Raw genomic sequence first — 22,640 nt, forward strand, 5'->3', positions numbered from 1 at the left:
GCCAAGTGATTCTGAACGTCTATACTCCACAATTCAGAATTTAACCTCTGAGTCAGTGTGAGGCCGGAGGCCAGTTTTCAAGGGGGGGGGGGGGTGAGCATATCCTAAGATTGAATTATGACTGAGCTACGGAGTTCATGCACCTTCTGTAGGACGGTATTATCCTTTAATACCAGATACTGTGGGTCTCTAAGACTATCGGTATCTCCTTCAAGTAGGTAATCTTGTATGTGAGTATTTCCTTTTGCAGAAGTGAATATACAATTCGGGATTCTCCCCAATAATATAGTATTCAGGCTTAATGTGAAACTAATCAAAACAGAGAAAAATAAAATTGAAATATTTAATAAAAAAATGTCTGGTATGCATTGAGCAAATCAGAGTTAGTAATAAAAGAGGTAACTTTATTTTGATGGTAAACTTTCATGCTAACTTAATAGTATAATGGAAATGTAATATAAACTCATTTTCATATAAAATCTTTGTTTCCATTTAATTAACATATTAATACATAAAGAAGACGTGTCTTTTTTCAATGCCTGCCCTTTTGTTGCCCTTATTTTGTGTTGTTCTCGGTTCTGTGTGCGGGCTCTGACCTAGACCCAAAAGTCAGTCTTTGCAGACTGAGAACAGTGCCTACGGACGGTCAGTTCTGGTGGTAGGAGGCTCCTAACCTGCGGGTGCTGTGATCGAGGGGGGACCCGTAAAGGCAGAGGGCTGGGACAAATGGCCTGTCTTCAGAATGTGTCGGTCTCACTTCAGATGACCCCTGGCCACATGACAGTGCCCACAGAGCAGAGCACCTGAGGTTGGCAGGTACACCCTTGGAACGCCTGCCAACTCACAGGAAAGCACACTCCGGTGCAGTGCCTGAGCGCGCTCGTAATGACAGCACCACACCGTCACTGATTTTTGCATTGTAAGGTTGGTGTTCATCCCACGAACGAGGGCCTCAGTGTGGGGCGTATATTATGATTAAAACGCTTTCTTCTTGACACGGTCTTGCAGCTATTTTAGTGGTATTAGCCGAACTATATGAAACTATATGGCAAAACCAAAATGTGAGTATAAAACATAGACAAGGAAACCGTGTTGCGGCTTAAAGGAAATTAAACCTCTTTCAATGATTAAACATTAGCTTTTCTTTTAAAGAGAACCTTCGAATGAAAAAGTTGTGAAACGTGCACTGAACAATAGCAAATACAATTAGGCTCATGGTCTGTACTGATCTGCTGGTAAGATGTTTCAATAATGTCGTATTTGTGATAAAATGGTGATTTATGGGTGAAGAACTGTACTGCCTGTATTAGATTTGGGAGATAAGAGGGAAATGATTACATGAAATCTCTCACTGGGGACTCGGGGGCAGGATGGGCTGAAATAAGGCCTCTGGTTTTAGAAGTTTAAACAAAACCTATTAATCCTTTATTAATATTTTCCTGGAAGAGAAAGAATATATTCGTTTTGAGAAGTAACCTCAGATTGCATGGGATACGAAATTAATTTTCGGTTTCAGATATTGGTAGTAAACATTAATTTGACATTAAAAGATTTCATTTTTTGAAAAATGATGGGCTACCTAATTATTTGTCATAGAGGTTCCTGGGGGACTCAAGATGGAAAAATGCAGGTGAGTCAGGCTGCCTGGGCTCATCTTCTCCCCATCCCCACACTGTACTCATGAATTCAAGGAATCCTTGCAGGAGCTGTGTAGGAATGATACATGCAACTCTTTTGAAAAATCCATAACAACACAAAGATTTGTGACCTGGCTTAATTACATTCAGTCTAGTGGCAATTGTGGTTGCTGTTTTCTTACTAAACAAGTTATAGGGGTCCTGTGCATTTCTGAAGCCTTCTTTCCCTTACATCAACTTGCAAATTCAGAACAGTATTTATATGTATGCTTTCTGGGTATGGATTAGCCTCTTAAAGTACATAATTCCAATAATTATCACTGACAGAAGGGATGAATAAATTATGCTCCAAGCACAACAAAATTAAGAGTAAAAAAAATGGTTTGCATAAGTTTTTCTTAAATGCATGTGCCTATATTAAATTTAATATACCATACAACTGATCCTGAAAGACTCCCAATAAGTTATTAATCCTCAACTATACTGCTGCCTGCTTTGGGACAAAGAATAAGATAGAATTTAAATGCTGCAGATGTCACGATGTTTTGAAAAGCTTCTTTAATTTAAGCACAGAATTATGATGTGAATTGCAAATTCTAACAGCCCGGATGAGTGAAATATCAATGCCACGTTCATTCTTTACACCAGAATGCAAAAGATTAAGCTTTGGGTCTTGTTCACAAAATTAAAGCCAAAACCGTCATTCCCTCTCCTTGCAGAGAGCTTAGCACAGAGGCTAGTAAGTGATGAGAGGCTGTTTTCTTTAAACAAAGAATATTACAAAGAGACTCGTTTGGAAGTACGGACAAAAGGTAAAAATGTCCCATCTGACTCGTTCTTTTGAAGGCTGGCAAGTGCCTGAAGACCCCGGCACTTAATTAATGCGTCTGTGTTTTGATTTACCGTATATGCCTTCAAAGGAGGTTTCCATTTATTTACCGTATCTGACAGAAGGGGAGACAATGCTGATTTTTTAAAAAGTTGCTTTGTCTGTTGCAGTGTGTTTTGCAGGGCGAGTTTATTCAGCTTTCATTGGAGTCTGGATGTAGTGATTATTAAATGTGCACACACCCTGCAAGGAAATTGAAATGACAGACACAAGGCATCTTCTTCTCTTCAGTATTGTCCTTTATACCTGTTAGAGTACTGGGTGCGGGTTCTGTGCACTGGTATTGGTGGGCAGCAAACAGCTGGAGGGGGCAGCGGGAGTTTTCTATCCCATAAGCTCTTCCAATAGATATAACCAAACGATCACTAAGGTGCTAGTTATCTGGACACAGGCCCGAGCACTCACTAAGAGCTCTCAAGCCACATTTACCCCTGAGCATGACCATCTCCTGCACACATATTTATCCTGAGAGGCAACTATATACAGAACACAGGGGTGAGTTCCCTGGATGCAGCTAATATTCAGCTCAACAGAAGCCTACCCTCAGCTCTGTGTTACGTGTTATCTACCTGGAGCATCCCCAGAACTGCGCCTGCACACCTGTCAGCTAAGATAAGGACGTCCAGGTAGCAGGATAAGGGTAAGTGAAGGGACAGCGGAAACGGGAGGGCTGTCCCTGTGTCTTCGCCCTCAGCGATGTTCATTTAACTTCTTAACGGTTTGCTCCTGCTTATTGGCAGCATGTGTGTGATGGCAACATCAGTGTGTTGATGAACTAGAATCATGAAATCCTTTCAGCTCTGGAAATGGGTGGAAATCAAGAGGATTAACTACCAGGGTGTCTCCTCTGAGGTGAAGGTACTTAACCAAAGGTAGGCTCTTATTTCTGTGACCTTGTGCTCTGTAGTTTCGCTAAAAAGTTTTTTTGCTGCCATTAAGCTCTAACTAACTATGAACTTCTGGAAACATTTCTTACAATTTTTGTTGTGAATTCAGACCATAAAATAATAGGTCGGGGTGTGTGTGTGTGTGTGTGTGTGTGTGTGTGTGAAAAGGCATAACTCTGATAAGAAGGCAGACTTTATATTTTCCTTCTCTTCCCTTTGATTGCTTCAGTAGCTGCTCCTTTCTCCAGACCACCCCCCCCAATCAAACTTGCTTCTTGCTGGCACAGCTCCCAAAAAACCTCCTTTAAAGAGCTGCTATTTCAACCCTAAGCATGGGCTCTGGGAGGACATTCCATGCATCGCTGGCCAATGCCCAGACAAAGGAGCAGGGGAAACAGCTACCTTCCTAATAATACAGGAATGTGATGCTTCCCACACGGCACTTATTTCTGGCAAGAAAGAAGAGAAAAACCCTAAGAGGTCCAACTAATTCCCAATATAAAATGGTGTTTACAAACAGAATCTTGCCTTGGCAGAGCAAAGAGCCGCCTTTGGTTGGAATGTGTCCTGCAGACATGGCATTACCAATGCTGCTTTTAGCACCGATGGAGTAGGGTCTGTGGCATAGGGCAGCAGCCCGGGGACTGCGCCTGAAGTAGAAAACCTCTGACAAACATCAGTGGTCCTGGTGTGGGAAAGATCTGCTCTTCCCTTACACCGAGAGGCTGTGCTTTTCTATTTACAGTGGCCTGAAATGGCAGGATTGCTGCGGTGAGCTAATAAAGCCCTTGGTAAGAGTGTCTGTTTCTTGAATACATTTTTGCCCTTGTCTTTTTTTGTGAGTGGCACATACTTAAAAACAAAACAAAACAAAACAGTTAATAACAAAAATCACCTTAGAAGACTGTTGCAGGTAATGTGGTATAAACTCATTGTTAGCGGGGAGAACGATGTCACTCTGCCAGACGCCCAGGTCCCGGAGGCGGTTGGCACTGCTCCGTCACTGTGTGACTTTCTTCTTGATGACCGTGAGCTCTTTCTGAAGTTCACTGAACTTGGGGCGGTTTTCAGGTTTATAATCCCAACACTTCATCATAATTTTAAAAATGTCCTCTGGGCAATGCTGGGGGGCTGACATTCGGTACCCTGAAGACCCAAGAGGAAGAGAGCAGAGGGTTCAGGAAAGACGGAAATGCGCACATGGGGACTTATGTGGCTGGTGATCTTCAGTACCTTATGTAGTAGGTGGAACAGAGACAGAAAACCCGTTTCAGGGCACACTGACTTCTGTTTTCTACAAGTGATGCAGAATTCAGTATTACAGAGCCATCGGGTTACCTTTTGGCTGGAATAACTCATTTTTCATGTGTTCATTTGTCACAAAGTCTGAGGCAAGATAGATCACATACAAACACATATTTTAGTTGCTCTCAGCATTTGCTTCTGCTTTTAGAATGTGCTGTTAGGTGGTGTGGGCCGAGCTTTAGAGAATCATCTATACAACCCAGGGTTCTGGAGATGAAGAGAGGATGAGGATTTTATAGACACTAATTCAAACGTGAAATAAAAATGAACAGGAGTTCTATTCCTTGACAGCCCAAGAACAGCCTTGAATTCGAAGCCACCTGGCGGTGTGCCGGGCCATGCGCACCTGCCTGTGGTCGCGGATGCGGGGAGGAGGATGGCTGAGAGGGGAAAGCAGGGGGCTGGCAAGTCCTCCTCCTGCACCAGGTCTACAGCCTGGCCCCTCCAGAGCATCAGCAGGCACCACCACCGCGTCGAAAGCATTCTCTCTGCTGCAAGCCGCAGATGACACAGGTGCACGCCAGTGTGTCACCATCACCCACCTGTTCCCGTTTCTGATCTGGGAGCAGTACATGGCTTCTTCAGAAACGTCAGAAAATTTTCAAACACTTCACTCTCCAGTCTAACTATGTTTCAATTTACGATACTATTAATGGCGCTCAGTTGGCACAGAATAAAAAAAAAAAAATAAGAGGTTGGGGAACGCTACTCTATTTTCTTGAAGGCAGGGAGAGGCACAGCCTTGCAGGTGTCATGCCAGGCTGGGGCAATGGGAGACAAGCCTGTAGCTCTGTTTTTAAAACTATTGGAATCCTTAGAAGTTTCTTTGGTGGTTGTTGGTTTTCGTTTTGTAAGCACCCCCCACCCGCCACCATCCATGGGATGCCAAAGCAGATACAGCGGCACCTCCGTGGTCTTGTTCACACGCCCTCCTCGTGCTGGGCCGTCCCTGGACCCGGTGTTAGCACGGCCCCCGGGGCTGGAGGCGAACCCTTCCACCCCATGTCTTTGGCTCACCTCTTTCCACTTGCTCCCGCGCCTGCTGATTTGTCATTCCGGGGTAGGGGCACACTCCTAAGCTGAAGGTCTCCCAGAGGAGGATGCCGAAGCTCCACACGTCGCTCTCAGAACTGTATCTCCCTGCAGGCGGACAAAACCATAACCAGGTAAGCGGGTGATGCGGGGGCCACTTCTGTTCTGCGTGCCTCTGCCGGGCACACGTGAGCGTACTTAAACTTGCCCACGGAACGCCAGTAACTAGTCACTGGTTTTCCTTTGCAGAACTAGTACTATTACCAACTAAATGAATAGGCAGGCTGCTAGTTTAACAAGATCAGCGTTCAAGTCGCTCTCCCCCCACCAAAACCAAATATCCGGCCAGCACGCCAGCCCACTTTCCCTGTGGCATTTAAATGAGATGGATGACTTACGTAGAAAAAGATATAAATTTGTAGACATCAAAGCCTTAGGAGACTAAGCAAGTCGGATTTCTGCAATTTTGTTTTCTGCCTGCATCATTTTCTTTCCATTAAAATCACAAACTTAAAGCAATAATGAAAGCTTCTTCAGTTTTGTTTTGTTTTATTTTGTTTTTTTTACTCATCACTGTGTGCAGATATTCCTACATCCTTAAAGTTCTCATTTTCTCCACGGTTTTATTTATGGAAAATATATTTTTTTCCTGCATATTTTGAATACAGTAGAATCAATGTAGCTGGCTGATAAAAACAACTTCTTTAAATTACACGGTGCCTTGTGTTTCGTCAAAATACCTTGCTGCAAAAAAAAAAAACAAAAACAAAAACAAAACTCTTGCTGCACCTGTTTTATTGAGCTACAAGAACTAATAAGCTCTTCAGAATTTTTTTTTTTTTTTTGGTAGTCTTGTAGAGAAGCACAGAGATAAAAAGCACAAGATACCTCCTGGAGATGGATGTGGAAACAGAAAAATCCTTTCCATCTTCTAAGAGGCTAAGAAAATGTAAAGATTTTCACAACACATTTGTATTGTAATTTTCGTTTTACACCGAGAGCGTATACGATCGTGACGAAACTGCCCCTGTGGTGGTGTAAACGGATTTTTCCATGATTTCATTCCTATCCCCATGGTTAGCTGCCCGCCTCTACTCTGCTGCTCCAGGACCGGGAACACCCCTCCGTTATAAACGCCTTGTTACTTTCAAGGAAGAAGAGGCCTCTGTCTCTCGCTTGAACAAAGTCAGATGAGAATGGGAGCGAGCCTGCGCTTCGCGAGCTGAGTGTGGGTGCGGATCTTCCCCTGCAGCTGCGGGAATTAGCTTCCTTACTAGACAGTGATTATGGAAATTCACTACGCTGTTCGGCAGTAGGATTAGTTTTCTGGTCTGCCTATCCACTCTCTCCAGGTTCCCCAGCCCATAATTTAATATGTTTCAGGAAAGTCACTCAATGGCTACAAGATCAATTCTGGGAGAAAGTCAAAGGTACGCAAAACTAAATACTTTGTTTTTTGTAAGATAATACCAGGGTAGAGATCAAGAAGGGTATGTTGTCTATCGACCAAGATCACCTTCTAACAGTGAAAGTTAATAACCTCGTTCTATAACCTTGACTTTGAACCTGGTTTTGCTGGGATAATTTAAATTTATTTTTAAAGATATTTTAAATTTATCTACTTATGTTAGTGAGGTATAATTGATAAGTATTATATTAGCTTTAGTGTATAGCATAATGAATCAATATTTGTACATTTTGCAAAATGATTAATGTGGTAAATCTAATTGACATCCATCACCATACTTAGTTACAATTTTTTTTCTTGTGATGAAAACTGTAAAGGTTTACTGTCTTAGCTATTTTCAAATGAGCAATATAGGAATATTAATTACAGTCATTGTGCTTTGTTTTATATACCCATGATTTCTTTTTTTCACGACTGGAAATTAGTACCTTTTGACGCCTTTCACCCATTTTACCCATCCCCTACCTCTGGCAACCACCAACCTGTTCCCTGTATCTATAACCTAGGTTTTCTTCCTTTCTCTTTTCTTTTCTTTTCCCTCCCTCCCTCCCTTCCTTCCTTCTTTTTAAGATTTCATGTGAAAGTGAAACCATAAGTTATTTGTTTTTCTCTGACTTATCTCACTTAACATAATGAGCTTGAGGTCCATCCATGGTGCCACAATGGCAAGATACTATTTTCTACGGCTGAGTAATATTCCCTTGCATATGTATACCACATCGTCTCTATCTTTTTATCTGTCAGCGGACACTGATTGACATGTCATAGCTACTGTAAATAATGCTGCAATGAATATGGGAAGGCATCTATCACTTCCAGTTAGTGTTTCCTTTTTCTTCAAATAAATACCCAGAAGTTAAAATACTGTATCATATAGTTCTTTTTTTTTTAATTTTTTTTTTTCCTTAGGAATCATCATACAGTTTTCCTTAGTGGCTTCACTACACATATTTTCAGCAGCAGCGCACAAGAAGCTTCCCTTTCTTCACATCCTAACAAACATGTTATTTGTGGTCTTTTTTTTTTTTTAAAGATTTTTTATTTATTTAATCATGATAGATCCACAGAGAGAGAGGGAGAGGCACAGGCAGAGAGAGAAGCAGGCTCCATTCAGGGAGCCCGACACGGGACTCGATCCTGGGTCTCCAGGATCTGGCCCTGGGCTGAAGGCAGCGCTAAACCACTGAGCCACCCGGGCTGCCCTGGTCTTTTTGATTATAGTCCTAGTAACAGGTATGAGGTGACCTCATTGTAGTTTTATAGACACACACACACACACACACACACACACAGCCCCCACATCTTCTTTATCCATTCATCTATCAACAGACACAGGTTGCTTCCCTATCTTGGCTATTATAAATAATGCTGCGATAAACAAAGGAGTGCATATATCTTTTTGAATGAGTGTTTTCATTTTCTTCTGATAAACAGTAGTGAAATTATGGGACTGTATGGTGTTTTTATTTTTAATTTCTTGAGGAACCCCTAAACTGTTCACTACAGTGGCTGTACTAATTTACATTCCTATAACAGAGCAAAGGGCTTGTTTTTCTCCACATTCTCGCCAATACTTGTTCTTTCTTTTAGATTCTAGCCATTCTTATAGGTGTAAGGTGATATTTCAGTTTGGTTTTGATTTGCATTTCCTTGATGATGAGGGATATTAAGCATATTTTCATGTGTCTGTTGGCTCTCTGTATGTCTTCTTTGGGAAAAAATGTTCAGGTCCTCTGCCCATTATTTAATCAGATTATCTGTGGGTTTTTTGGAGTTGTGTAAGTTCTTGATATACTTCGGATATTAACCCTTATCAGATATCTCATTTACAAATATCATCTCTCATTCAGAAGGCTGCCTTTTTTGTATTGTTGATGGTTTCCTTTGCTGTGCAGCAGAGTATTTTGGTGTAGTCCCAATGGTTTATTTTTGCCTTTGTTTCATTTGCCTGAGGAGACCTACCTAGAAAAATGTTGCTAAGGCTAGTATCAAAAATATCAATGTTTTCTTCTAAGAGTTTTATGGTTTCAGGTCTCACATTTACATCTTTATTTTGAGTTTATTGTTGTGTGGTATAGTAAGACAGTGGTCCAGTTTTGTTCTTTTGGCTGCAGCTATCTAGTTTTCCCAGCACCATTTATTAGTATTTTTTAAAAAAATATTTATGTAAGTAATCTCTATACACAAAATGGGGATCAAACTCATGACCTTGAGATCAAGAATCATACACTCTTCCAACTGAGCAAGCCAAGTGCTCCATCCCAGCACCATTTATTAAAAAGATTGTCTTTTCCTCAATGTATATTCTGGTCTCCTTTATCATAGCTCAAGTGACCATATAAGCATGGTTTTATACCTGGATTCTTTTCTGTTCCATTGATCTATGTGTCTGTTTTTGTGCCAATACCATACTTTTTTGATTCCTACGGCTTTGTAGTATATCAGAATCTGGAATTGTGATAACTTCAGCTTTTTGCTTCTTTCTCAATACTACCTTGGCTCTTCAGAGTCTTTTTGTGATTCCATACAGATTTTAGGACTATTTATTCTAGTTCTTTGAAAAATACTATTGGTATTTTGATAAGGATTGCATTGAATCTGTAGATGGCTTTGGGTTGTATGGACATTTTAATAATGCTATTTCTTCTAACCCATGAGCATGGTATGTCTTACCATTTGCTTTTATCATTTTCAAATGCCTTTCTTTCATCAGTGTTTTATAGTTTTCAGAGTACAGGTCTTTCCCCTCCTTGGTTAAGTTTGTTCCTAGATATTTTACTATTTTAGTGCAAATGTAAGTAGAATTGTTTTAATTTCTATTTTTGCTACTTTGTTTTTAGTGTATAAAAATGCCATAGATTTCTGTATGTTAATCTGTATCCTGCAACTTTATTATTATTATTATTTTTTTAAATTTATGATAGTTACACAGAGAGAGAGAGGCAGAGACACAGGCAGAGGGAGAAGCAGGCTCCATGCACCGGGAGCCCGATGTGGGATTCGATCCTGGGTCTCCAGGATCGCGCCCTGGGCCAAAGGCAGGCGCCAAACCGTTGTGCCACCAAGTGATCCCTGTATCCTGCAACTTTATTAAATTTATTTATTGTAATAGTTTTCTGTGCAGTCTTTTGGGTTTCCTGTGTATAGCATCATGTTATCTGTAAATAGAGACAGTTTTACTTCTTCCTTACCAACTTGGATGCGCTTTCTTTTTCTTATCCCACTGCTATGGTTAGGACATCCAATACTATGTTGGATAAAAGTGGCAAGAATGGACATCCTTGTCCTGTTCCTTATCTTAGAGGAAAAGCTCTCAGTTTTTCACTATTGAGTATGATGTTAGCTGTGAGTTTTCATATATGGCCTTACTATGTTGAGGTATGGTCCATCTAAACCCACCTTATTAAGAATTCTTAACATGAATGGATATTGAATTTGGTCAAATGCATTCTGTGCATCTAACTGAAATGGTCCTATGATTCTTATCCTTATTTTGTTAATGTGGTGTATCATTTTGATTGATTTGTGACTATTAACACATCCTTGCACTCCTTGAATAAATCCTACTTGATTGTGGTGAATGATCCTTTTAATGTAATGTTGAATATGGTTTGCTAATTTTGTTGAGGGTTTTTGCATCTTTGTTCAACAGGGACAGTGGCATAGTTTTCTTTTTTTGTAGTGTCTTGGTCTGGTTTTGGTATAAAGGTAAGGCTACCTTATAGGATGTTTTTGGAAACTTTCTTTCCTCTTCCATTTCTTTGTATAATTCGAGGAATATAAATATTAACTCTCCCTTAAATGTTTGATAGAATTCACCCGTGAATCCATCTGGTTCTGGACTTCAGTTTGTTGGGAACTTTTTGATTACCAACTCAATTTGGTTATTAGCAACTGGTCTGATCAGATGTTCTACTTGTTCCTAATTTTTATTTTTAAAAAGTTTTTAAAAAGATTATTTATTCACAAGAGATATATAGAGGGGCAAAAACATAGGCAGAGGGAGAGGCAGGCTCCCTGTGGGGAGCCTGATGTGGGACTTGATCCCAGGACTTGAGTCAAAGGCAGATGCTCAACCACAGCTACCCAGGTGCCCCCGTTCCTAATTTTTAGAAGATGTTTCTAGAAATTTATCCATTTCTTCTAGGTTTTCCAATTCATTGGCATAGAATTTTTTGCAGTAGTCTCTTGTAATCCTTTGTACTTCTGTCATCTTGGTTGTTACTTTTCTTTCATTTCTGGTTTTATTTGGGTCCTCCTTATTTCTTGATGAGTCTGGCTAGAAATTTAGCAATTTTGTTGATTTTTTCAAAGAACCAGATCTTGGTTTCACTGATTTTTTTCTTTCTTTCTTTCTTTTTTTTTTCAAGTCTCTCATTTATGTCTACTCTGATCTTTATTTCTTTCCTTCTACTAACTCTGGTCTTTATATATGTTACTCTTTTTCTAGTTCCTTTAGGTGTAAGGTTGGATTGTTTGAGATTTACTTTTTGTTTCTTGAGGAAGACCTGTATCACTATGAGTTTCCCTTAGAACTCCTTTTGCTGCATCTCAAAGATATTGAACCATTTCCCTTAGAACTCCTTTTGCTGCATCTCAAAGATATTGAACCATTGTGTTTTCAATTTCATTTGTCTCCATGTATATTTTATTTCCTCTTTGATTTTTTTCATTGACTCATTGCTTGTTTAGTGGCATGTTGTTCATCCTCCATGTGTTTGTGCTTTTTCAAGTTTTTTTCCTGTAATTGATTTCTAGTTGCATACTGTTGTGATCAGAAAAGATGTAAAATATGACATCAGTCTTCTTAAATGTATTGAGACTTACTTTGTGGCCTAAGGTGATCTATTCTGGAGAATGTTCTATGTGCAGTTGAAAAGAATGTGTGTTCTGTGTCTTTGGGTGGAATGTTCTATATAGATCTGTTAAGTCCATCTGGTCTATTGTGTCATCCAAAGACACTGTTTCCTTATTGATTTTCTGCCTGGATGAGCTCTCCATTGATGTGAGTAGGGTTTTAAAGTCCTCTACTATTATTTTATTAGTATCAAACTCTTCCTTTATGTCTGTTAATATTTGCTTTATGTATTTAAGTGCCCCAATATTGGGTGATAGATATTTACAACTGTTATATCCTCTTGATCCTTTATCATTATGTATTGCCCTTCTTTGTCTCTTGCTACAGTCTTTGTTTTAAAGTCTGTGTTGTCTTATATGAATATTACCCTTTCCTTCCATATTTTTCTTCTAATTATGTCCTTTTCCACTTAAAAAAGTCCCACTTGGGCTGCCCACTACTCTTCCTTTAATTCTGGATGATAACCTTCCCAGGTGGAGTATTTTTGGTTGTAGGTTTTTTCCTTTCAGCACTTCGAATATCATGATGCCATTCTCTTCTGGCCTGCAAAATTTCTGCCGAAAAAATAAGCTTTATAGGATTTCCCTTGTATGTTACAAGTTGCTTTTTTCTTTTGCTGCTGTAACATTTTTTTAAATCTTTATACTTTGAAATTTTAATTATATGTGTCATGGTGTGGGTCTCCTTGGATTTATCTTGTTTAATGTGTTTCCTTCCCCAGGTTAAGTAAGTTTTCAGTTATTCTTTCTTTCTTTTTCTTTTTTTTTTAAGATTTTATTTATTTATTCATGAGAGACACAGAAAGAGAGGCAGAGACATAGGCAGAGGGAAGAGAAGCAGGCCCTATGCAGGAGCCTAATGCAGGACTCAATCCTGGAACTCCAGAATCATGTCCTGAGCTGAAGGCAGATGCTCAACCGCTAAGCCAGGCATCCCTCAGCTATTATTTCTTGAAACAAGTTTTTTACTCCTTTCTCTTCTCCTTCTGGAACCCCTATAATGTATTTTTTCACTTGATGTTAAGAGGAAGGTTATGATCCCTTAACCTATCCTCATTTTTAAAATTCTTTTTTTACTTTTTGCCTTTCTACTTGAGTACTTTCTATTACCCTGTCTTCCAAATTGCTGATCTGTTCTTCTTCATCCTCAAATCTAATATTGATTACATCTAAGTATATTTTTCATCTTGGTTATTGTATACTTCAACTGATTATTTCTATTTTACATTTTCTACCTCTTAGTGAAATTCCCACAAAGTTCATCATCCATTCTTCTCTAGTCTGGTGAGCATCTTTATGGCAGTACTTTGAGCTATTTCTCAAATAGACTTGGTTATCTCCCGTTTCATTTAGTTCTTTTTCTGAGGTTTTGTCTTGTTCTTTCATTTGGAACATCTTCCTCTGTCTTTTCATTTTGCTTATCTTTCTGTGTTTCTTTTTATAAACGAGGCAAAACTGCTATGTCTTCTATATCTTTCTGTGTTTCTTTTTATAAATGAGGCAAAACTGCTATGTCTCCTGAACTTGAGAAAATGGTCATGTGTATGGGCATCCCCTGTGTAGAATGTGTGTTTCTGGCTGGCTGAAGCTGTGGCTGATAGGCTCTGGGGGTCCCAGGCACTCTATACTGGGCTTCCCTGATGGGATGACTGGAGCAGAACTGGCCATGGGACAGAGCAATCCTAGACTCTTTGTGCAGAGGGTGCCCTGGCAGGACAGCTAAAGCTGAAGTAGACATGGGCTAGGGTGATCCTGGGGCTCTCCACACAGATCATCTTGACAGGAGAGCTGAGGCTAAAGTGGGTGAAAGCCAGGGGGTCCTGGGATGCTCTATGCAGGATGCATCCTGGTAGGGTGGCTGAGCCAGGACAAGGTATAGGCTGAGTGGTCACAGAGCACTCTGCACCCAGGAGGATCCTAGCAAGTCATTTGGAGCCACAGTAGTATGGGCCTGGTGTCTTTCAGGGTGCATTGCACCTTTGTCATCTTGGCAAGACAGCTACAGATGTAATGAGCACTGATCGGGGTGTCCTGGTGTGTGCTGTGCTGGGTGGGGCTGCTTTGGTAGGATGGCTTGTGTTGGTATGGGCTGGGAGTTCAGGGTTCACTGAGGAGGTAGGTTGGCTTTCAAGGTGGAGGGGAGTATAAACCATGGCACTTGCCAGCCCCTCTGATTCGGAGAGAGTTCCAGCAGCTCCCCTGCTATTAGGAAGAGTTCCAGAGCTGGATCTTTTATATTCTAGTTGCTTTTTTAACCAGGCTTTTTTTTTTTTTTTTTCCCAGTATCACAGAGCATCTGGGGCATGTATGTCATTGTGATTTTGATTTGCATTTCCTTGATCTTGATGATTAATAATGTTGAACATCTTTCATGTACTTATTGGCCATCTGTATGTCTTCTCTGGAAAACATATAGGAGAAGCCCAGAAATAAACCAATGTATATATGTCAATCAATTTACAATGGAGGATCCAAGAATATACAAGTTTGCCCATTTTTTTAATTGAATATTTTTTTGATATTGAGTTGTATGAATTATTTTGGATATTATTAGCCCTTTATCAGATACATGATTTGCAAATACTTTCTCTCATTCAGCAGGTTGCCATTTCATTTTGTTGATGCTTTATTTTGCTATGCAGAAACTTGTAGCTTGATGTAGTCATACTAGCTTATTAAAGTAGAAAACCTTTGCTTTTCGTGTCAGATCCAAAAAATGGTTTCCAAGACCAAGTCAAGGAAATTACTGCCTATGTTTACTTCTAGGAGTTTTGTGGTTTTGAGTCTTCTGTTAAAGTCTTGAATCCATTTTGAGTTAATTTTTGTGTATGGTATAAGATAAGTTTCATTCTTTTGCATGTGATTGTGTAGTTTTCCCAGCAGCATTTATTGAAGAAACTGTCCCTTCACTATTGTATATTCTTGGGTCCTCTGTTGTAAATTGACTGATTGACCATATATACGTTGGTTTATTTCTGGGCTCTCTTGTTTCATTGATCCATGTTATCTGTTCTTATGCCAATACTGTACTATTTCAATTACTATAGCTTTTTAAGTACAGTTTGACATCAGGGAACACAATGCCTCCAACTTTTTTCTTTCTCAAAATTGCCTTATTCACGATCTTTTGTGGTTTCATACAAATTTTAGAAGCTTTTTTGTCCTAATTCTTTCAAAAACAAACCCACAGATTGCTATGGGTAGTATAGACATTTAACAATATTAATCCTCCTAATCCAGGAGCATAGGATATCTTTCCATTTATTCGTATAGTCATCAATTTCTTTCATTAAATCTTACAGTGTATGCGTACAAGTCTCTCACCTCCTAGGTTAAATTTATCCATAGGCATTTTATTCCTTTTAATGCAATTGTAAATGGAATGGTTTTCTCAAGTTCTCTGACAGTTCATTTCAATGTATAGAAATGCAACAGATTTTTTGCATACTATACTTTGCAACTTTAATTGAATTCATTGATTAGTTCTAACAGTTTATTGGTAGAGTCTTTAGTGCTTCTATATACAATAATGTCATTTGCAAAGAGTGATAATTTTATTTCTTTTCCTGTTGTAATGCTTTCTATTTTATTTTTACCTAATTTCTCTGGCTACAACCTCCAATACTATGTTGAATAAAAGTGGTGACAGTGGGAATCCTTGTCTTGTTCCTGATCTTAGAAAAGCTTTCAGCTTTTCACTGTTGAGTATGGTGATAGCTGTGGGCTTGTGTCACAGCTATATGACACAGCTTGTGTCATATGGCTTGTATTATGCTCATATATGTTCTTTCTATATCAAATTTGTTGAGATTTTATCACAAATGGGTGTTGAATTTTATTAAATGCCTTTTCTGTAACTACTGGGATGATAATTTTTATCATTCCTTTTGTTAATATGGCACATCTCTTTGATTGATTTGTGGAGGATAAAACATTCCTGCATCCCTGAGATAAATCCCACTTGAATACGGTGTATAACCTCTTAATTCATTGTTGAATATGGTTTGCTAAAATTTTGTTGAGGCATTTACATCTATGTTCATAAGGGATACTGGCTTGTAATATTCTTTTCTTGTGGTGTCCTTGTCTGGTTTTGATATCAGGGTGATGCTGGCCTTTAAAAATGACTTTGGAAGTATTTCCTCCTATTTTTTTTTGGAAAAGTTTTAAAGAAGAATTAACAATGTTTTTAAAAAAGGTTTATTTATTTATTCATGAGAGAGACAGAGAGGCAGAGGCAGAAGCAGGCTCCCTGCAAGGAGCCTGATGTAAGACTCAATCCCAGGACCCTGGTATCATGGCCTGAGCCAAAGGCAGACGCTCAACCACTGAGCCACCCAGGTGCCCCAAAGAAGAATTAACATAAATCCTTCTTCGTGTTTGGTAGAATTTACCAGTGAAACAAGTGGTCCTGAACTTTTGTTTGTTGTTATTGTTTACTATTAAGGAAACTGAATTACTAATTGATTTGTCAGATTTTCTATTTTTTTGTAATTCAGTCTTGGTAAGTTGTATATTTTTAGGAGTTTATTTATTTGTCCATGCTTTATGGCACATTGTTGTTCACAGTAGTCCTTTATGACCTTTACTTCTGTGGTACTAGTTGTAACAGCTCCTCTTTCATTTCTTGTTTTATTTGAGTCCTCTCTTTTTTCTTGATAAGTCTAACTAAAGGTTTGTCAGGTTTTTTTTTTTTTTTTTTCCAGAGAACCAACTCTTTGTTCATTGTTCTTTTTATTACCTTTTTAATTTCTATTTCATATTTCTGCTCTGAGCTATGTTATTTCTTTCCTTCTACTAACTTTGGTCTTCATTTCTTCTTTTTCTAGTTACTTGATGAGTAATGTTAGTTTGAGATTTTTTTTCTTTATTTATTGCTATGAACTTCCCTCTTAAAGTTGCTTTTGTTCATCTCATAAATTTGTCTCAAGTTATTTTTAAGAAGATATTATTTATTTATTAGAGAGTGAGCGAGTGTGCAAGCACTGCAGGAGGGGCAGAGCGACAAGAAGAGGCAAAGAAACCCAAGCAGACTTCATGCTGAGTGAGGTACCCCCTGTGGGGCCCAATTCACAACCCTGAGATCATGACCTAAGCCAAAACGAAGAGTCAGGCATTTAATTAACTGAGCCAGCCAGGTGCTCCTGAAGGTATTTCTTTTTTTAAGGTTTCTTCTTTAATTAATTGGTTTTCAGTAGAATATTGTTTAATTTCCCAGTAATTGTAGAATTTCATACCACTGTGGTCAGAAAAGATGCACGATAGGATTTAGATCTTCTTAAGTTTATCAAGACTTGTTTTGTGGCCTAAGATATGATGTACCCTGGAGAATGTTCCATGTGCACCTGAGAAGGATGTGTATTCTGGTGCTTCTGAATGAGATGTTCTGTATATATCTATGTAGTCTATCTGGTCCAGTGTGTTATTTAAGGCCCATATTTCCTTATTGATACTTCTGTCTGGACGACCTATCCATAGATATGTGGTATATTAAACACTTCTACATTATTGCTATTTCTCTCTTTAGATCTGTTAATATTTGCTTTGTATGTTTAAGTGAGCCTACGTTGGCTGCACAAATATATATTATTTATTTATCAATATTTAAAAATGTTATATACTCTTGTGGTATTGGCCACTTTATCATTATGTGATGCCTTTCTTTGTCCTTGACTACAGTCTTAAAGTCTATTTGGTGTGACAGAAGCGGAGCTACCTTAGCTTTCTTTTGATTTTCATTTGCATGAAATATCTTTTCCTGTCTCTTCACTTTGAGTCTGTGTATGTCCTTACATCTGCAGTGGGTTTCTTGGAGGCAGCACATAGATGAGTCTTGTTTTTGTTTTTTTATTCATTCAGCCAGTCTGTGTCTTTTGATTGGAGAATTTAGTACATTTATGATTAAAGAAATTGCTGATAGGTATGTACTTATTGCCCGTTTGTTCATTGCTTCCTGGCTGTTTGCAGTTCCTCTCTGTTCCCTTCTTCTCTTGCTCTCTTCCTTTGTGGTTTGATGACTTTCTTTAGTGGTTGCTCAAATTTCTTTTCTAATTATCTTTTGTGTATTTAGTATAGACTTTTGCTTTGTGGTTACCACAGGAGTTACATAAAACAATCTATATTTATAACACTCTATTTTAAGTTAACAACCTAAACATTCTTTTAAGATAACAACTTAAGTTTGCATGGATTCTAAAGCTCTACAGATTTACTCTCCCTCATGTCTGGTTTTTGATATCACAGTTTATATCATTTATTTTGTGTACCCCTTAACTCATTATTTAGTTACATTTTTACTACTTTTGTCTTTTAACTTTTATGCTAGCTTTATAAATGATTAATCTCCTATCTTTACTAAATATTTAACTTTACCAGTGAGACTTATACTTTGTGTTTTCTTGTTACAATAAGCACCCCTTAGAGAGAAGTCCTTAGAGAAGTCCTTTTAGCATTTCTTGGAAGGCTGTTTTAGTGGTGATCAACTCCTTAACTTGTGCTTTGTATTTCCTTCAATTCTAAATGGTACCTTTGCCAGGTAGAGTATTCTTGTTTGCAAATGTTATACTTTCAGCCTCTGAATATACTTTCAGCCTCTGAATATACTGTGCTACTACACTCTTCTGGTCTGCTAAAACCAGTTCCTGCTTAAAAGTTTCTGCTAAAAAATCTTCTGATAGTCTTATGGACGCATACTTATAAACAACAATTTGCTTTTCTCTTGCTGTTTTTAAGATTCTTTTATTCTTTTTAATCATTGACATTTTAATTATGATGTGTCTTGGTGCGAGTCTCTTTGAGTTAGTTTTATTTGGAACTCAGTGAGCCTTGTAGATCAGGATGTGTTTCTTTCCCTAAATTAGGGAAGCTTGAAACCATTATTTCTTCAAGTTAAGTTTTCTGTCCCTTATTCTTCTTCTTCCTTTGGGACTTCTATAATGCAAACGTTAGTCTGCTTCATGGTGTCCTATAAGAAAATTCCTTGAGTTATCTCCACTTCTTAAAATTCCTTTTGTTGCTCTGATTTGGTGAGTTCCACTGCTTTGTCTTTGAGTTAACTGATCCTCTCTTTTTCATCTAGTCTGCTAGTAAAACCCCTCTACTGTATTTTTTTTTTAGCCCAATTACTGCATTTTTCAGCTTTGTGACTTCTATTTGGTAAGTGGTACTCCATTAGATTTTCTATCCATTGAAGTTCTCACTATATTCATCCATTCTTCTCTGAGTTTGGCAAGCATCTTTATGATTATTACTTTGAAGTCTTTATCTGGTAACTTCTGTTTCACTAAATTTTTTTTCCTAAGAATTTCTTTTGTCTTTTCATTTGGAACATATTTCAGTGTTTATTCATTTTGTTTGACTCTTTGTTGGTTTTTATGCATTAGAGGAACAGCCATTTCTCCCAATCTTGAAGAAGTAGCCTCATGTATTACATGAATGTCATCAATTTTGCCCTAGTTCCTTGTTGTCTTTCAAATGCTTGTGATTGCCCATACAGACTATTTTATTTTTAATAGATCATAGTAGTTGAGGGTACTCTTAGATCTATCATGTCCAAAAGAATCTCACCACTGTAACTGATTTGCAGCCAGATCCTAAACAATGGCTAAGGTCCCACAGTCCTGTAGGACTACAAGTGTAAGCCCCACTGACCACTAGAGCCAGCTGATCTGGAGTTGTCCCCTGGGCACAGGTGTAAAGATTTGGGGCTCTAGATGAGTGCATAAGCTCATAAGTTCAGATACCAGGGAGGTAGGGGGAGAACGCAAAGGCGGTGTCCACCGTCTACATTACCTCAAGCTCTAGATGTGTGCCAAACCTGAAGCCTACCCCTCAGTCTGAAGCTCCCGACAAGCACATAGGCTTCTTTCATAGTTGGCTGTTGGTGCAGTGCCTTGGGGAATGGGTAGCTTGCCAAGAACAATCTCTCTGATTGTTACTGTCCTCTGGGACACAGGAATGCGAGTGTCCCTTAGTCAATAGAGCCCGATCAAGGGGCATTCTCTGGATGGCAGCCCCTAAAACTGGGCCACAAGCTGGGTGTAAGAGCTCTCTTCTGAGACATACTGGTGCTCTAGTATATAGCAGGACAGAGTATGAAGCGGGGCAGATGCCTGCCCTCTAATGTCTCTGGAAAGGATCAGTCAGGTCTTAGATGTGTGTTCAATCAGAAGCCTGCACCTCTGGCTGTAGCTCTGATAATAAGCTAATAGGTCTCTTTCATAGAAAGGCAGAGCTCTGGGCCTATTGCCTCTTGCTGTGCCCTAGGGGTGGCAGCTGGTTAAGAACTTTTTCTCCATTGGTTACAGTCCTGTGGGATCTGTGAAAGTAAGCCCTGCTGACCACCAGAGCCAGGTGCTATCGAGGCATCTCCAGGTGGCACCTGCTAAAATCTGAGCACCGGACAAGGGTATAAGCTCCTTTCTGGGAGATTCTGGGAAGCAAAGGAGAGGGAGAGTGCAGATATAGCATCCTTTATTCCTAGACAGAACCTCCACAGGCCTATAGATTGGTGCCATACCAGAAGTCTGCCCTCAGGCCACAGCTCCTGGACAAACAGATAAAGACTGTATGTTGCTGTCAGAGCTCTAGGGTGGTAGCCTGCCAAAGGGTGTTCTCGGATTGTTACACTCATATGGAACACAGGCATGCAAACCCCCTAGCCTCCAAACCTAATAATCAAGGTTGTTCCCTGTGTGGCAGCTGCAAAAACCAGGCTACCAGATACTGTGTATCTGGCAGGTACTGGTGCTCAGGGGTGCAGCAGAAGTAGAATGTGAAAATGGCATCTGCCAGCCTCCATCCCTGGAAAGCATCCCCAGGAGACCTGTAGACGTGTATTAAATAAGATGCCCCTCAGGTTGATGCTTTCAGACTAGCATCTGAGCTTCTTTCACATAGCCTGTCTGTTGCCTGCTGCTGCTCTGGGCTCTAGGGCAGGTGATTCCAAGCATGGGGCCCTTTAAGAGTTGTGTTTATATTCCTTGTAGCCTTATGGGTTACGTGGATGTGAGTCTTGTTGACTTCCTTTTTCTTTTTTTTTTTTTTAATTTAAATTTGATTAGCCAACATATAGTACATCATTAGTCTCAGATGCAGTGTTCACCAATTCATCACTCATCAAAGGTAGATATTTTGGGAGCTTACCTCTCAGATGCAGGTCTTAAATGCTGCAGTGCCTGATGTGAGCGCTTAAACCCTTTGTTCTTCAGGGAGAAGCTCTAGGTTTTTAGTTTCCTCCTGATTATGGTTGTCTGTGCTGTGGATGAGGTTTATGGTGAGATTGAGTCTTAGCCTCTCTTACCTGCTGTGATGTGGGTTTTTTCTTTTCTTGTTTGCCTACTATGTAGCACTTGGCTAGCTAGTTTTTAGGGTTTTTTTTGAGAGAATTGTTCCATAGACCTGGTGTGTCTGTGAGAGGAGGTGTGAGTTTGGGCTCTTCTTAGATCTCCATCTTGAATTTTAATGGGCTAAGAGCAACTTACAATTGTACAGAATTTTGCTACTTCTCCACCTCATTTGATCTTCACGATACCCCTACATGGAAAAGGCACTATGTTCTCATCTTTCAAATTAGAAAACATAGGTGCACAGAAGTAGATGATTTGCCAAGGTCATGCAACTAATGATATAACTGATAGGAAATCTGGCCCTGATGGTTGATCCAGAACTCTTTTCACTATAAATCCTGCCTCGTTCTCATTTCAGAGTAGTCATGTCAGGCTAATTAGAGGATGCATCAGCTCAAAATTGTTAGATGACAAACAAAAAAATATCTTTTAATTTTCCCTTTTAGATTATTTCTATGTTGAAGGTGAGTATCCTAGCTGCCCTTTACAAGCACAGTATCTTTTGTAACAGCTATATTGAGCATGGCAGCAATATATGCTGAAAAGACTATTGAGTATGCTGCCATTTTGTGATTAAAAAGTGGGGGAGGGGATATATGCAATTATGTGTTGTGTGGCCAGAGACAGGAGGGAGAGGGGCTTACCTGTCATTGTAGGCTCCTTTCTGTTGTTTGATTTTTTTAAAAAACAAATATATGTGTCATTTAAAAAAAAAAATCAAATGACAGCAACACTAATGACAAAATAATGGTAAAAATAAATTTAACAGTATGGCCCTAAGGCAAAATTTCTGAGAGGTTCCTTAGACTGAAGGAGTTTTCTATCAGCCTTGCTCCCACATGTCATCGGAAACTTGGGTAGTATTTCAGCTACTCTGAGGCAACACGGAAGAAAAAAACCCTTGGAAATGAGGTAAAAATCTTACCACCAATCATAGAATGATATTTGCATAAAACCTGAAAGAAGTATGGCAAGAAATAAGTCTTTCAATAGATATATTTTCCACTCTGGTTAAACTCTGAGGAATTCCCTCCTGGGCTGGGTAATAAGTATGGCAGACTTATTCCACATCTACCGTTAAAATCTCTCCCCCTCTGTCATGTAAATTGTTCTGCATTGTATTAATATTAAAGACTGATAAAAAAAGAATGTCCCTCCAACCAAAGATCTTCACAGCTCTCTTTATTACTTAAAATGCTGTAGGTCTGGCTCTAAGAG

The 22,640-nt window shown here is 39.2% G+C and overlaps 1 protein-coding gene across 14 annotated transcripts in view; it reads right to left on the reverse strand.

The window, feature by feature from the left end:
• Positions 1 to 383: 383 nt before the first annotated feature.
• The window catches only part of FER (FER tyrosine kinase), a 433,137-nt gene continuing 410,880 nt past the window's right edge, over positions 384 to 22,640 (reverse strand). For all 14 annotated transcript variants that reach the window (XM_049107895.1, XM_049107893.1, XM_025438260.3 and 11 more), the window contains 2 exons: positions 5,736 to 5,858; positions 384 to 4,559 (listed from right to left, as the gene is read on the reverse strand). In XM_049107895.1, the coding sequence (XP_048963852.1) occupies positions 4,414 to 4,559; positions 5,736 to 5,858 (269 nt within the window). In that variant the 3' untranslated portion in view covers positions 384 to 4,413. The remainder of the gene's footprint in view (positions 4,560 to 5,735; positions 5,859 to 22,640) is intronic.

This window comes from Canis lupus, chromosome 3 (genome assembly GCF_003254725.2).
Source record: "Canis lupus dingo isolate Sandy chromosome 3, ASM325472v2, whole genome shotgun sequence".
NCBI lineage: Eukaryota > Metazoa > Chordata > Mammalia > Carnivora > Canidae > Canis > Canis lupus.